Below are 17070 nucleotides of genomic sequence, written 5' to 3'. Positions count from 1 at the left end.
TGGTTGTGCAACTAAATGCGATAACACAGTGCTTGGCGTATTGCAGGTGCTCAGACCATGGTGGCTGTGAGACCACCAAAGCAGCTGTAGGGCAAGATGCCTGGGGTCCTGGGCACCAGCAAATTCTCACTGGGAAAGAGATTCAAGTTTACTCTCAATACCTTCACCGTTGTGTTTGCCTCGAACTTGAAAGCTTTGGTCTGTCCATTCTCCAAGTACAGCTTGAGCACGTTGGGCATACACAGAAGAGAATTACCCTGGAAAACACAAGAGTGGTGTTGAAACTGGCCCTCCCTGTCCCTGGGTGTGACAAATCCTCAGTGTCCCTGGCCCTGCTTGGTGTGGGAGCAGGATCCTCCCTAACCTCCTTGGCACTGGGAGATTTCTCTGATGGACGAGGCATGCCACACAGAGACAGGCACGCTTTGTTCAAGGGACAGCCACTAGACAGTGGAGAAGAGCAAGCCCTGCTATGAGCATACTGAGCACTCACGACCATCAGCTGACACTTCACTGCTGGTTGCCACCCTTATGGGATGCAATTTGGCAAGTCAGGTGACAAGCATGCACATTGTCCCAAATGGGCCTGAGATCCTCAGACCGTGCCTTGTGGCATTGGGGTGGAATGCAGGGGAGAAGCTTCCGAAGGCCCCTCTGTCCATTTTACTGTTACATTCCTATAGGGAAGCACCACCAAAGGCAGAGGGCTGCTCTCCACTCCACTCATCCAACCACCGCCCCACACGTGCACCATCTCCTAGGGGACACTGCCACTGTTGGAGGACTTTTGGGGAAGGAGGCACAGGACTGGTCTGTGTTTGGTGACTCCATGCCAGCCCAAATTCCTGGGGAGGAGTAGGTCAGGAGAACGATTCCCTTTGGGTTTGGGAATCCCCCCAGGGCCAGCTCTCATAAAAAGTGACCTCTGAGTATTTAGCTGCAAATAAAGAGGGCCCTTGAGCGGGTGTCCTCCAGACCCAGTGAGAGGCTCTCGAGTTCCCCAGATTTGAGCTAGAACTGCTCCCAGCACTAATCTCTGAGAAGAGTTTGGGTACAAGCCCACCTAGGGAAAGAAGCTTATTTTTTCCCCAAAAACTTGACAGCCTTTTTCAAATGAGAATCTTGCATCTTCTAAATATCAGAGCAATTGTATCTTTCAAGCAAGATTCACACTCATCACTCTCTATAACTTTTTTTTTTAAAACTGCTGTATCTTTATAGAGGAAAGAGGAGTATGTTCATATCCCAGTGCCATTTCACCTTCAAGCAGGGGTGAGGGATTTCAAACTGCTCACTTTGCTGTCACCTCACTTCTCTGGTTTCAGGTGTTTAGAAATCTTAATCTTTGGATTTCCCAAGTGTGAAATTTTTTCCTTAGTCCTTTATTATTTGTGATTAACAAAAAATACATCCATAACAACATCACATAACTACCACCATTTGCTTTTCTCCAAGGCTCTTCCAATTTTTATCTACACCTGTGAATAGTTTTTAGAGAGCTGCAATGATAGAACATACACTATTCTATACTCAGTTTTTACCCAACACATATCTCATATATACTTTTTCATGTGGGTTTAATGTTTATAATATTAATGGACTTATAATATTCCATTGAGTTGAAATATAGGAATTGATTTAACCATTCATAGACATTTAGCATTTTTCCAATTTTTGTTGCTATTTTAAGTATTAGTTCTACGGATATCTTTAAATATGTGGATTTTTGCATGTAAGTTATTTCATAGACTGAATTAATAGGAATGTGATCCTTGGGCCACTTTTTACGGCATTCATTAAGTTTTGTTCTTTTCCACCCCCCAAAATTAAACCAATTGACAAAGCCACCAATTAGTACATGAGTGCAGCTGCTGTCTCAGCAGCAGGGCTTACATTTTTTCTTTAGTCGTGCTTATTTACTAAGTACAAAGTGTCCCTTCTTAATGTTTTCTTTTGCATTTCTTTAACCGTTAGCAAAGTTAGGCATGTTTCAAATGTTGGTTTACCATTTCAGATTCTTCTAGGGTCTTATTATGTTTCAAGAGGGAAAGGTTAACAACCAATTTTATCATTTTTTAAACACCTGAAAGGATGAAGGTCGGTCATGAGGCACTCTCCCTGGTTTTGCTGTCTCTGCCTCACGTGGCTGGTCCGCAGACCTGCTGTCCTGACCTGCAGTTTCCCCAGAGAACCCTGTTCCTCTAACTCCCCACCTCCACCAACACTCTCAACTAGTTTTTGTAGTTCATCTTACTGGTCTTCTCAGCATAGACACTAGAAAATGGAAGCGAGGGTGGGTCATGGCCATTTTAACACAGGGTCCAGTGATCTGGCTCACATCACAGAGCCCTCATTCTCTACTTGTGCTATTAGCTGAGTCTAGCCTCTACTTCTCATTCCTGTGTACTACTCTTAAAAACACATGTTGAGTCTAAATTTGATTTGCTAAAGAAGTTCAATCCATTTTTACAAACATGAGCACAGAGAGACTCCAATCTCGCCGGCTACAGCTCTCAGTGCGCTGGGCCCCCACCGGCCTCGGCCTGAACAGACCCATCTTTCACTCTCGGGTCTAACTGAAGCTGTGGTCTGTTAAGTGGCAGGACAAACAGAAAATAAGGGCTCTGCAGAGGTAAACCAGATCCCCTGGACCCTTTGTTAAATGGGCATGACTCCCCATTCACTGGTCTCTAAGACAGTAGGAAGACCAGATAAGGACAAGCTCTCAGTTGAAAGTTTCAAAATCTAAAATCTAAAATTGATGGCTGAACTCAGAATGGCATAGTTACAGATGACTGCGGGAGAGGGGAGAATGAGTAAATTATGAACAAATGAGCCTTTTATCCAACAGTCCACATTAAAACATCGAATTCTAGCCAACATTTTCCCTTTATAAATTTATCTTCTGAACCCCCAAACCTGGGTATGCTCCTATCAAAAAAGACTAGACAGTATGTCATAGTGGAAAACAAAAGAACTGAAGTCACACAGACCTGTGCTCAGGCATTATCCTAACCTCTCTGAGCCTCCGCTTCATCTTTTGTTAAAATACCTCTCTTGCAGGGTGTTGTGATGACTAAGGATTATTTACCCAAAAAGCTTAGGTTCACGTAATAGAGCTTCAATGGCTCTTAAAAAAAAAAAAGCAATCCCTGTCACTACCATCACTACTAACATACATCCCTTCAGAGGGAATAGTAAGTTTGAAGCTTCACAACCGCAATCTGTTGAAGTCTCATGGGCAGGAGAAGGGAGCCCCAGAAGAACAGAGAGCTGCACCCTGTGCTTCTCTCCCCAGCCCCAGTGGTTCTCCCTGCCTTTGGTTTGCAGGCGCCTTATTGAGGGTACACAGAGCCTTTAGCAAATCTACTGCACCCCCTCTGCATCCTCTCTATGCGGTGGATTCCAGAGTCTCAGGGAGTCATGTGCCAGCAGGCAGCTCTTGAGCTTCGTGAAGAGTAATTTCAATCCCTGACTAGTGACACACCTGGCTGTGTCCACTGACGAGCACTTCCTCAGCAAAGTGCACCTTCACAGGGTTGGTCTTGAGCCTGGCTCTCTTCTCCTCAGTCAGGAAGGATGACTTGGGGACTCCCTGAAAAACAATAACATGACACATTTTATAACAAGACTTTGATAAGAGCCATGTACATCTTCTCCTTTCCTAAAAATAAGAGCAAACATCTGACAGCTGTTGAGGATTCAATTAAAACTCACAGAGAAGGACAACATCTCATTAAAGATCTCTTTCCACAAAATCTAGGGGTCCCAACCCAGACAATGTTCTTATGTGTCTGAGAAGAGTCAAAGATTCAATATGGTGGCAAAATGGTTGTGATTTGATGAACACGAAGAGAACCGGCCTGCGAACAAAGAGACCCGAATTCTAACCCAAGTTCTGCTACTCAACTGTTGTGAGAACTACCTCAAACATGAATTCTTATGGAAGAAAACCAGTTTTGTGTGTGTGTCTGTTTGTAAAACAACACAAAATAACTGTGTGACTTTGGCCAAGTCATTGCCCCTCTTTGGCCTTAAGTCTTCCCATGTGCACAACATGGGAGTTGGACCGGAATGCTTCCAGCGCTCCCTGAAGCTCTGACCCCCGTGATTTATTCGTGGCCCTTCTTTGCTCTTCTCATCTTTTGGGTAGTACCCTTTTTCCCCAGAGGCAAAAAGAGTCATCACAGATTGTTATGAGTAATTAGTAAAGGCCTTGGCCTACACTGTATCAGGCTAAATTATGACACAATAACAGCAACTTGCATGATCTAGACCAACAGGATGTGATCTTCCTGGATGAAATCCTGATATGCTTTTTCCCAGCCCAGCATCCTATGTTTCTTGGTTTGGACAGTCTTTAGGCAAGCCTCTAGAATGTTTACATGTATAAGAGTCCCAAGAGGGAGCTTCTGGGCCATGTTCTGCGTAGCTGAGGGAAGAGATATGTCACAGTAGTCAGGGAAGCTGCTGGAAACAATGCTCAGAGACTCAGATATCAACAAACCAATGCCATAGAGTACATGAAGTGAACAAGTGACCCTGTCATTTTAATGCAAGAAGATAAATGTGATCTTATAGGTAACCAGAACCTTTGTGTGACAGGATTCATGACTGATTCAATATCTCACATATACAGTTTGCTTTTAAAAAAACAAAATATTTAGTAGAAGGAGAGAGGAAAACAGCAATGTTCCCAGAGAAGTGATAACCTGTGTGGTAATCCCTCAACTGAGAAATTAATCTCAATTTGCTTTCTTCTTCAAGCAAAATTGTTTTCCAACCAGAAGAGATAGAAAGAATAAGTGAAGGAGAAAGTTACAAGCCAGAATTAGTGATGAGACTATCAGACTGCTTTGAATAAGTTCAAGATTCTTTAGCAGTGAACTAGGAGGCTGATGGGCCTATTATATGTAAAAGTTGGCATTAACCACAGAACAGAGAATGGAAGAAATATTAGGAGACTGAAGATGGTTAAGTATCAAGTTTCCCAGAAAATGAATATGGAAGATTTCAGGAAAACACATATTGGTAAGCTTGTCATTAATTCTTGGCAAAATCCAAGACAAGAAATGGTCAGAGAACTTTTAGACATTGATCACTGATAACCAATATGGAGTTACCAAGAACAAGTCAGAGCAAACCAAGTTCATTTTTCTTTTGAAGATAGGATTCCAGATTGGTAGGCCAGGGTCCTGCGGACATAGTAGTATTCCTTCATTCTTGCAAAGTATTTGATAACGTCTCCTATAATCCCCCCGTGGAGAAGGCCAGAGGCAGAGCCATTAGGTGGATTCAAAACTAGTCAAGCCATACTCAAAATTGTACCTGATTTCTAACTAAGCAACTCAGGCTCCCTTCAGCTCAGTCCCCATCAGTGATGTTTAGCAAAGCCTTGGATGAAGTCAGAGAAAGTAGACTTACCAAACCTGTGAATGACATGGAGCTATAACATGTCATCAGACCTCAGGCAGCAGAAATGTTGGAGGAAAGAGAAAGGAATGGGGAATCTAAAACAGGGGTACAGAAAACTTGAGGACCAGGGGCAGCCATGGGTCAGAGGCCAGGAAATCACTAAGAACAAACATGAGGGTGTAGAGCGGCAGGGCCGCAGAACTGAAGTGAGGGGTCAAAGCAACAGGTACAACCACTAGCACCCTAAAGACTCAAAGAACGAGAAATCAGGGGCAGAACAGAGGAGAGACACAGAGAGAACAGGAATGTGCGGAAGTAACCACTATCGTCTCTCACCCTAGGGAGAGCGATTCTGGAAGAGTTAGGCCCAGAGCTAAATCAGGCTAAAGAACATCAACGGGCTGGGTAATGGAGGTAGTGGGGGGACTTGGGAAGAGGTGGTTCCCTGAAAGGAAAGAAGAATGACTACAGCTGATGACTATGCAGATATGCCTTTCGGCCCACAATTCCCTGACTGTAAAATCTCAGCAAGCCAGAACGCTGGGCCAAAGCAACGTGATTTGACAGGAATTAATGTGAAGCATGGCACTGAGGATAAAAAAAAAAATCAACTGCAGAAGCATGGCATGGGGGGGTGGGGGGCTAGCATGGCAACTATTCATTTGAAAACCAGCTCACTTTTTAGTCAACCTCAAGTTTCACCCAAGCCAAAAGCGTGGTTGGGCCTGCTAAAATGTCAACCAGTCTTGGGCTTCACTAGCGTTCTCGGTGCATGTTGCAAGTGCACCCTCCACACCCTGTGGGACTCACACCGGTTGACCATAGGTGGAACTGTATTCCTGTCTGGGTGCCACCATGTGGGAGGGTCACCGTGAAACTGGAATCTGTCCAGAAAGCTATCAGAGAAGTGAGAATTCAGAGAAACACATCTTAGGATAAAGAGTTGATGGAACAGCGTTTAGCCTGGAGAGAAGGCCACACTTCCAAATCTTTGAAGAGCTATTTCATACAAGAGAGACTTGTTCTGCACTACAACTAGGCAGTGGGGTTACAGAGAAGAAGGGCCTCTCTCACATCTGGAACCCTTGAAACCAGCTGCTTTGAGAAAGAATACGCTCTCTGTCATGGGAACGCCCAATGCACAGGCCCCACCGTGGCCCCTACACTTTTACACCTGAATGTCAGCTCTGCTACCTGTGTACTTTGGCATCTAAAACATATTGTAAACCACTCAGTTGGGCTATCTAATATGAAAAAGAAACAATGTAGAGGATAAGAGCTACCCATTATTCTAGGACGTCTAAGCTCTCCCTGGGTTCTAAATTAATTTGTCAGAGAGTGGCAGACCTGAGCTGATAAAAATGATCTCTGTGCATGTTTTTACTGAATTAAGACTTAATGCTTAAAAGCCCACTGAAAGGGACAAGTTGGAAAACATTTCTATATCTTTGCAATCGCCCATCCCCCCTGCCCTAGATTAGCCAATGCCATTTTTTGAAGAAAGCAGGGTTAAGGAGGTAAAATTGCATAAAGCTAATGAGCGTGGGTACCAGAGTCTAACTACCTGGAAAACAACCCAGCTCCGCCTATTTTTGCATGTGAGACCACGGGCGAGTGAGGCCACAGGGTCCTCACCTGTAAAAGGGGGATAATGAAGGTATCTACCTTGCAGGATTTTCTTTCAGTGAAAATTAAATAAGACATTAAATATACGTATTAATATTATAAGAAATATATCATAAATAATTAATATAAATACAGACTGACACAATTAAATCAAAACATACTTTTTTACCATAAAATTCTACGTCCTAGAGAAGCAGCAATTAATATTTCAACTTTGGATTTTATAATTCCTAGTCCATTTCAAGTCACTTAAGAACTCTAAGAATCCACTGACAAAGATGAGCATCCTTGCTGAAGCCAGACACATAGGATCATTTGTCTTATGATCACATGACTTCTGGTGAGAGGCCCAAGTCAGCCAGATGATATTCAGAGCATCTCTCCAAGGCACTGGGGCCATCAGCTGGGCTAACGCTGGTTTTCTCTGCAGGATCCAGAGCACGGCATTCACATTCTCCTCTTCCTGGGAACCTCGTGGGAATCTCAGGAGTGGTACTGGAACATGTTCATTTTCCTCTCCCTACACTGTTCCATTTTTGAAGGATGCAGCTATATGCTGTTTCCCTCTCTCCTTACTTAACAAGTGCTGTCTTTTGCTTTCATTTCTTGGAAATAGAGTAGGAATAAAACCACCTAGTTAAGATAAAGAAGTTCTCCACTGAGACGATAATCAGCTAAATAAAAAGAATCTCTTAACACCTGCATGTGTATTGATAGTGATTAGCTGTCAGTATACTATTTTTTATTTATTAGTTTTACATTAGTTCATAGACAAAGTCCACTTAGAATAGACGAATCTCCATTTATTTGTGCATAAAACACTTGGTCTGTCATATTTATGGCAAACTTCTTAGTCCTATTTTGGTGGTTTTTTTCCTATTCTATTTCCACGAAATAAAAACAAAAGATAACACTTGTCAAATTAGGAGAGATAACAACTTCTTTGCTTCTTAATGTTATAGAGTTTTTGGACCACAGAGATTTTATTTTTCCACATAATCAAACAGCTAGTCATTCCGCTGTGCTCCCTCCCACTCCTTCTAGGCCTAGGAGCTCTTTCTGCAACCTATGCCCAGAGACACCCCATCCATATTATCTACATTTTTATGGGTTTTTATATATAATTTTTTAACATCAAATAGTGTGAGATGAAACTTCATTCTTTCCAAATACTTAAAGAAATGTCCCAGTACAATTTCTTGAATAATCATCTTTTCTCCCTCTGAATTGAGATGCCTTATTTATCACATACTAAATTCTTATACTAATATCTATTCTTAGACTTTTCATTTGATTACATTGATATGGCCAACATTTCATCAATATCCTACTGTTTTAATTATTGCAGCTTTACTAGTATTAAAATTTGGCACATCAAGGCCGTCCTTGTTATTTTTTTTAAAAAAGATTTTCTTGATAAGTCTAATCTTGAAATACTTTATCAAAATCCAAATAAAAGTCCCATAGGGAGTTTAAATTTGCATTAAGCATATACATTAATACAAGAATAACTAATGGATTAACAGTTTCCTGACCAAAGAACATGGTATGTATTTCCTTTTACATTAAGAAAAATTTTTTACATCCTTCAGTAATATTCCAGCTTCCTTCACATGGAGCATACACTTTTCTTTTCCATAAGGTTTTCCTATTTTCTTTTTTTCCCCTTATACTACTAGCTTTTGGATATATTTATCAACTTTACAATTTTTTCTGTTTTCCAAAGCATCATTTAGATTTTAATTTTTATTATTTTCTTTATTCTGCTTTATGTTTGTTTTAGTAGTCTTTTCTTCCAATTTTTTGCACTGAATATTTCTCTGACCTATTCCCTTATTAAATAATAAAATCACTTAAGGCTACGAATTTTACTCTTGAGTAGAGCTTCAGCTTCACATAATAAGATTTAACAAGTAGTTCTAATTTTTAAAATTATTTTATATTATTTATTTTAATATTTATGTTAATAAATATTTATGTTAATATTATTATATTATTTTTATATAAATATTTATATTATATTATTAAATCATATTTATATTATATATTAAATTATTTTAATATTTACATTAGTATTAGTTTCTAATGGTAGTTTGCTTTTCGAGTTGACTCTTTCTTTACTTAGGAGATTGCATTTTTATTTCCAAATGGCTGGATAGTTGTAATTAAGCTTTTGATACTTATCAATTTCTATTTTTATAATATTCTGGAAAAGAGACCTATACAGTTGCGTATTTGGGGTATTTACTGAGTTTTCTTGGTAGCCTGGCATGTGGTCAATTAGATTAGATTGTGAAGTTCATTATTAAAATTCTCTATGCCTCTATTATTGTCTTTTTGTGGCCAAGGCTAAGAGGTACATATTCAAGTCTCTCAAAATGAGAATTTCGTGTCCACTTTTCCTCCTTTGTAGCCCTCTCTTATAACTTGATTGCATACTTTTCCCCGTATCACCTATGCAGGGCTCCTTGGCCTGTGGTTTAGGAGTGCCATTTCCTCCCTGTGCATCATCTATGCCACATTGTGCCTTGTGGTGAACCTCAGAGTAGATAAAACACTTTCACATCCAACACCTCGTTGGGTCCTCATAACAACCCATTAGATAGACAAGACCATCATTGTCATCATCACTGTCTTACGAAAGTCAAAGCTGAAACTAAATGACTTGCCCAAAGTCATACCATTCAAACCTGTCTTGACACTGTCACTTTGGCGCCCTTTTTATCGTCCCACTCTGCATAATCATAGGTCTGTCTCCTTGGCTGGACCATGAGTTCCTGAAGCCTGGACCCATATCTGTTTCCTCTACAACACTAGCACATAGGCAGCCTTCAGGCAACGTTGACTGACTGGCCACCCACTGCCTGGCAGCTGTCTCCTCTGCCCTTTGCCTTTCCTGGTTGTTCTCTGAGGCATATCCCACTGAGGGTACAGGGTCTTGGAGCCAAGAAAGGTGAAACTAACACATAGGACATAGAAAGAGATTTACCGACGTGCAGCGAACAACTGTGATTGAAAGAGAATCTCCAGCTTCCCTGAAAGAAAAGAATAAAGACAAAAACATTTTGTCATTCTGGTTGATACACGTGTGTCAGGGTCAAAAAGACTGGCAGGATTACAAAGCAGCCTCTTTCCCCTCAGCTTCTTTGGCTCAGCAAAACTGAGAAGGACGTTGAAGAGAGCAGTGATCTGCAAGGGAACTTCAGCTGTCCCCGAGTGCTGCTTCTACCTTGAGCAATCTTCAGATAACTGCCTCTACCGTCTAGTCTATACCAACAGCCACTAAATTAAGTCACTTAGCCTTAATTTAATCTATATGACGGAGAACTCATCTAGTTGCTATGGCCACTAGCTAGGTTTATGTCCAAAAAAATTTTTTATAGAGAAAACATGGCCGTAACACAACTTAGGTGGCTATTTCAGAAAAGTTAGACTAAACATTTCACTAAACAGAATGAACGAATGTGGATGACATTTATCAGATAAAAGCCAACCAGTTCACGGTGTTTGGGCACAGAAAGTCAGTGTAACGAGCCCACTCATATAATCAAGATACTAGACATTTTTGTCTTGGATTATCTGTTAGACTCCAAAAGTGATCAAATCATCCAGATACTGCCAAGCCTCCACTTTGTATTGGCAGACAGTCAATACAACGAAAAATCAATTCATGTTTTCCATTTTCTTTGCCATAGGGAAAGAGTTTGCAAAATAATTTCATTTGACTTCTTGCAATATGAACATTTAGGCCAATTGCTGCTGTTACGTGACTTCCTCAAATGGATAAACTCAGCCAAGGTTTCTAAGTGTCTGGGGATTGCCTCCGTTCCATTTTATATAAGAACAGGCATTTTCCAAGATAATTTACAGCAAACCAAGGTCCAAGTACTCTCAAAAGGACATTTTGGCCTCACAGATATTTGGAGGAATTAAAGAGGTTTTGTTGTTGTGCCATTTTTATTTTGCTTGTTTTTTTCCATTTATAAGTAAAAAATGACACTGGGAACTAAGGTATAAAATAAGCACTTCTGGGATTCCCACATGTGGCCTATGGCAGAGAGCAAAGGTGCATGGCACACATCAAGCCACACGCCTGCTCAGAAGGATTAGATGGCTCACCCTTCCAGGAGGGGAAGACCACCTGAGCTTGCTGTGTCAGCCTTCTAGCCTCTCCATCATCTGGGCTTCACTTCCCAGAACTTTTCTCCAGGCATCTGGTACCTTAGGCAAAATGAACTGCAGTGTCCCCTGTGCCCCACCCAGCGCTCCTGCTTGTCACTTTGCCTGGATCACTCTCACCTCCATCTTTGAGGCCCAAATGCTACCCAGCATTAAAGGTACAGCTGAAATACTTTTGCACCCTTCTGTTTTGTCAAACTACAACATCCTCCCAAATTGGAGGACTCTCCAGGGTTTACAGATCCTTTTCTCTGCTTCTCCTGATATAGCATCTGCCGTCAATCTCAGTAGGGTGTGCGTGAGTTGCATCTGCACTGACAGCCTGTAAGTGTCTGGGGAGTGGAGTCTAACTGCCCCACAGGCTTCTCCGGCCAGAGTACATACTCAGTGCACAGATTGGGGTTCAATGTTACCTAAACATCCAAATTCTGGTCTACTGCTTTAAATTGTAAATATTTTAGTTTATTAGTCAGAGTTTGATCTAGCCTAGAAGAAACACTGGTAGCATTGAAAATCTAAATTCATTTGCTGGAAGAGATCATCTTTGAGAAATCATCCAATCACTGGGAAAGCAAACTTCACGATTTCCATAACTATACTTCATTGTTTAAATGAAATCACCAAATTCTTTCCTGGCTGCCCTACCCACTCAACTTATTCTCTGGCAACCCTGGAGCTATATTGGCCTTGACTGAAGACATTCTATTTTCCACACTTTCATGGATTCTCTGTAAATCTTAAACTGTGTGTGCGTGTCTCTCTGCAGCGAGACCGTGTGCTTCCCGAGGGCGGAGACTGCATCCTGCCTCTGCTCTGTCTCTTCCTCTGATCCTGTTATTGTCACTTATTACTCAGTGTGCGCTGCCATGATGTGCCCTCAGAAATGAAAACCACCCCAAAACCAGATCAGCCGTTCCCAAAAAGGCACAAACTAACGTACAAACTTGAAGTATCTTCAAGCTGACTTTCATCAATTTCTCATTTCTGCATTTATATTCAAGTCACTAAAACAGTACTGAGTGAAAATTTTAAAAGACAAGGCCTACATGTGCTTATAAAATGTCCTGTTAGTCCTTTTCACGCCTACCACTGACAGTTCTCCATCTTAAAACCAGGGCCACCAACTGTCAGTGCTGACCATATCCACTCATTCAACTGAGTGCCCACTGTGTCCTGGTCTCAAGGAGAACACAGTCCAGGCAGAAAGTGAGGCGTTTACACAAATCACAATGACACTAGGCAGAAGGTGGGAGGACCAGATCAATGAAACTACATAGATGCCAACCAGGCTGTACCTGCAAGAGCATTTAAGAAAAGATATAGAAGACAATTTAGTACCTCAGAATATCGGCTGCTCGTTCATAGGAAAGGTCTTCGGCAAACTTGTCGTTTATCTGGAGGATCTGATCACCAGGGAAAAGTTTGCCATGAGCGGAGCCCCCTGTCGGACAGAAAAGCAGTAACTGGTGCTCCTGCCAGGAGAGCCCAGGCGGGTGTGTCACAGCAGCACACTCGAATGGCAGCCTGACCCAGTCCCCAGGGCACTGGCTCACACACCCCCATCTCTGGCCAGCCTCGGGCTCACGTGGATCTCAGTTTTCCTGCTTAGAAATCATGGCTAATGTACCTCCATCCATCACCTTCAAGGATGTTAGGAGACTGTCCTGGGAAAGAAGACTAACAGAAACCCCTCAGTCAACGGAGCTGGCCAGAGAATCCACTACGTTCATCTCTAAGGACTCAGGTGTGTGTGTAAATCAAAATTAACACATTAACTAGTCCTAGATCTAACATAAATACGCAGCTGAAGTATGAAAACAAACACTCGACATTCCCAGCCTGCTCCTCTTCACCCTGATAAGCCCATATTTCACAAAGACTCAAGTGAAAACAAATCAATAGAGTCTATTACTGTCTGACCGGAAACTCTTCCCCAGCTCGGAGCATGCGGGGCTCAAAGAGGAAGGCCGGCTGATCCAAACACTGTCACTGCCCCTGAGATGGGCCAGGGGCCCCAGAGGGGGCAAAGCCCTGGCTGAGGCCATGGATGTGCACTTGAGGCTCCCTCCCTCCCAGCACCAAAGGAAGGTGCAGAGCCCAAAACAGAATTGGCACACCCTTTCTAACTTCCTGGCGTAGTATTTTCTGCATGTCATAGGACACAGACATGGGAAGAGAACAAGACCCTTTCCCCCAAAAAAGTCAAACTCTTTTCTCATTTCCTATTAGCCCCTACCTGCTGTGACGGCCACCACTGTGAGGGGAAGGCTCTCGGAAATGTGAAATCCATAGTCCTGGAGGACAGCATCTTTTTCTATTTTTACTGTGTGTTTCACAGTGGTGAGGGTCTGGGCTGGGATCCCGGGGGGCCCATCAGCGGCAGCAACTTTAGCCCTGGAAGAGAAGGACTGTGTGAAAGGGAGAGAGAGGGGATGTGGCCACAAACCCGGTCAGCCCCAGGGATCCTGGAGGAGGAAGATGCAGAGCTGAGCAGACCCCAACTTTCCTCTTGACAGAAAGAAAACACAAAGGCCAGTAGATAATACACCAAATAGAACACAGCACCATGTTCTAAATGAGAAGTCACCAAATGCTGTTGGCACTCAGAGAAGGAGTAGAACACCTCTGGGAGGTGGGGAGAGGGAATCAGGGAAGCATTGGCTACCTGTAAGAGGAGGTGTTTGAGAGGTCCAGGGTACACCTACACAGCCCAGATCCTGGCACACAGAAGGTATGTGATAACTGCTGCTGAGTGGATGGATGCATGGACGGGTGGGTGTACGTATATCTGGGTGGATGTCTAGATGCGTAGATGGATGGATGGATGGATGGACAGGCAATCAGGCAGGAGGTACTGCTTCAGGAGAGGCACAGAAGAGGAAATATATGGACCATGAACAGGAACAAGGAGTTATTCAGTTTGGATGTCTGATGACGACTAATTTTATAGGTGGATTGTTTCTTTGGTGATTTTTTTTCTCTTTCTTGCTTTATGATGAATTTTGTTTCCCTTTTAACTCTGTAACCATGAGGATGCCAATATGAAATCCCAGATAGCCAGGTCTCCCTCTATATTAATCTTTAAAAACATATGTTCTCTATATGTCTAAAAACTGGTAAACTGAAAGTTGTATTTTTTTATCTCAAAACCACAAAGTGAGTCACAAGCTACTTTTCATCTGTCTGTGGCAAACGACGACTTTCCAAGAGTCAGTGGTTCTTTCTGAGGAAGGTCAAATAGTGATGGGGTGAGGTGTTTATTGTCATTATAAACAACAGAAATGTGGATGAGTAACAGCTCCCTCGGGGCTCTGCAGTAAGATCCATCATTTATTCTCATCCATTTACCAAACACTGTCAGGAACTCTGACCAATGCAACAGGACCTCACTTATCTGAAAATCACCTCTCTGTCCTTTACAATGATCTCACATTTCAACAAGGACCAGGAAATAGGAAAAACTGCTTCATGGAGCCAAAAATGCACGTGATAAGTCCAAGTACAAAGCCTCATGCACCTTATCCATCAAGGAGCCCCTCAGAGCCTGGCTTACAGCCGCTTTAGGCTGTCTGAATAGATGATGATCGACCCACACAGCTTAGGAGCAAAGAGAGGATTTCTTCTAGGCAATCACATGGGTAATACTGACAAGTGTTAGCAGATAGGTCTAATGAGAGGGAAGAAACAGACAACTGTGAAAATTTATACTGAATAAAACCCCTAGCTATTCCTGATTTAAAAAAACTTTAAAGCTATGAAAGAGCCTAAGTATAATAAACAATATACTACACCGAAGGCCAAAAATCAACATTTGTGTTCCTTTAAAAAAGGAACAGAAAGGATACTCTGGACACTATTCCTACTTAATGTAGCAGGAGAAACGCTTGTAACAGTCATCAGAGAAGGAAAACAATAAGAGGAGTAATACATAGGGAATGGAAATGTACTCTCTTGTCTTTTTAACAGATGATGATATACACCTAGAAAACAATGCACAAAGAGAATTGCTAGCACTAAAAAAATGTTTAGTGGAGTTGCAGGATAAAAAACACAAAACCAGCTACAAAAAGCACTCAATAATTCATTAAAAACAGATTAGTTGAATGTGTATGTAGTGCCAGGCATTCTCAATGAGCTGATGCAATAAAGGAAGGCAAGTAATTGGGCAAAAGTTATGCTGCATTCCTGGTTGGGAAGACTAAATATTAAAAAATAAGTTTTAAATAAAAATACAAATTTGTAATATTGATTAAAAATTCTTCCAGATTAAAAAAAACTCTGACAAATTGATGATGGTAACAGTAGCAGCAGCAACAACAATCAGTAAAAATATTGATTGAGCACTATGTGCCAGAGAGTGATCTGAATTTTTTAATTTTTTAATTTTTTTAATTGCAGTAACATTGGATTATACCATTATATAGCTTTCAGATATACATCATAATATATTTCGAATTCTGTGTAGATTACATCATCTTCACCACCCAAAAAGTAATTATAGTCCAGCCCCTCTCACGTGAGCCTAATCACCCCTTTTGCCCTCTCCCCCCATCCCCTATGGTAACCACCAATCCAATCTCTGTTGCCATGTGTTTGTTTGTTGTTGTTTTTATCTTCTACTTATGAGTGGGATCATATGGTATTTGACTTTCTCCTTCTGACTAATTTCACTCAGCATAATACCCTCAAGGTCCATCCATGTTGTCACAAATGGCTGGATTTCATCATTTCTTATGGCTGAGTAGTATTCCATTGTGTATATATACCATGTCTTCTTGAGCCATTCGTCCCTTGATGGGCACCTAGATTGCTTCCAAGACTTGGCTATTGTGAATAATGCTGCGATGAACATACAGGTGCATATATCTTTATGCCTTTGCGTTTTCAAGTTCTTTGGATAAATACCCAGCAGTGGAATAGCCGGATCATATGGTAGACCTATTCTTAATCTTCTGAGGATACCCTATACTAAGTCCGTCTGCTCTAATGTGTCATTTAAGGCCAGCATTTCCTTATTGATCTTCTGTTTGGATGATCTATCCATCGGTGTTAGTGGAGTGTTAAAGTGCCCTACTACTATTGTGTTTCTGTCTATTTCTCCTTTTATGTCTGTTAATAGTTGCTTTATATATTTAGGTGCTCCTATGTTGGATGTATAGATATTTACAGGTGTTATATTTTCTTGTTGGATTGTTCCCTTTATCATTATGTAGTGCCCGTCTTTGTCTCTTGTCACAGTTTTTGTTTTAAAGTCTATTTTGTCTGATATAAGTATTGCTACCCTTGCTTTCTTTTCTTTACCATTTACATGGAATATCTTTTTCCATCCTTTCACTTTCAGTTTGTGAGTGTCTTTAGGTCTGAAGTGTGTCTCTTGTATGCAGCATATACACGGGTCTTGTTTTCTTATCCAATTGGCCACCCTATGGCATTTGATTGCAGCATTTAGTCCATTGACGTTTAAAGTAGCTATTGATAAATATGTATTTATTGCCATTTTGTTACTTTTTTTTTCCTGGGTGTTTTAGTAGCTCTTCTCTGTTCCTTTCTTTTTCTCTTGTTCTTTTCCCTTGTGGTTTGATGGCTTTCTTTAGTAATATGTTTTCTTTTGTCTTACTTTTTTGCTTACTTATGATAGGTTTCTGATTTGTGATTACCATGAGGATGCTATTTAATATTCTATGTATATAACAATCTATATCAAGTTGATTGACTCTTTAGCTTGACCTCTTTCTAAAAGCTCTACTTTTTCACTCCCCTCCTCCCACATTTTATGTTTTTGAAATCATATATAGTCTCTTGTTTAGCGTGTGTCTATCCATTACCCTCTTATCATTGAAATAGGTGATT

The 17070-nt window shown here is 41.4% G+C and overlaps 1 protein-coding gene across 10 annotated transcripts in view; it reads right to left on the bottom strand.

The window, feature by feature from the left end:
• FRMPD1 (FERM and PDZ domain containing 1) overlaps nt 1–17070 on the bottom strand; it is a 145062-nt gene that overhangs the window by 26332 nt on the left and 101660 nt on the right. For 5 of the 10 annotated variants that reach the window (XM_070595219.1, XM_070595217.1, XM_070595220.1 and 2 more), the window contains exons 3-7: nt 13457–13614; nt 12559–12661; nt 10031–10076; nt 3488–3595; nt 162–257 (exon numbers count right to left, since the gene is read on the bottom strand). In XM_070595219.1, the coding sequence (XP_070451320.1) occupies nt 162–257; nt 3488–3595; nt 10031–10076; nt 12559–12661; nt 13457–13614 (511 nt within the window). Of the gene's footprint in view, nt 1–161; nt 258–3487; nt 3596–10030; nt 10077–12558; nt 12898–13456; nt 13615–17070 lie in introns of all 10 variants that reach the window. The other 5 variants (XM_070595225.1, XM_070595222.1, XM_070595224.1 and 2 more) reach the window with 3 other exon arrangements.

This window comes from Equus przewalskii, chromosome 26 (assembly GCF_037783145.1).
Source record: "Equus przewalskii isolate Varuska chromosome 26, EquPr2, whole genome shotgun sequence".
Taxonomy (NCBI): domain Eukaryota; kingdom Metazoa; phylum Chordata; class Mammalia; order Perissodactyla; family Equidae; genus Equus; species Equus przewalskii.
This window is presented reverse-complemented; position numbering and strand designations above follow the sequence as displayed.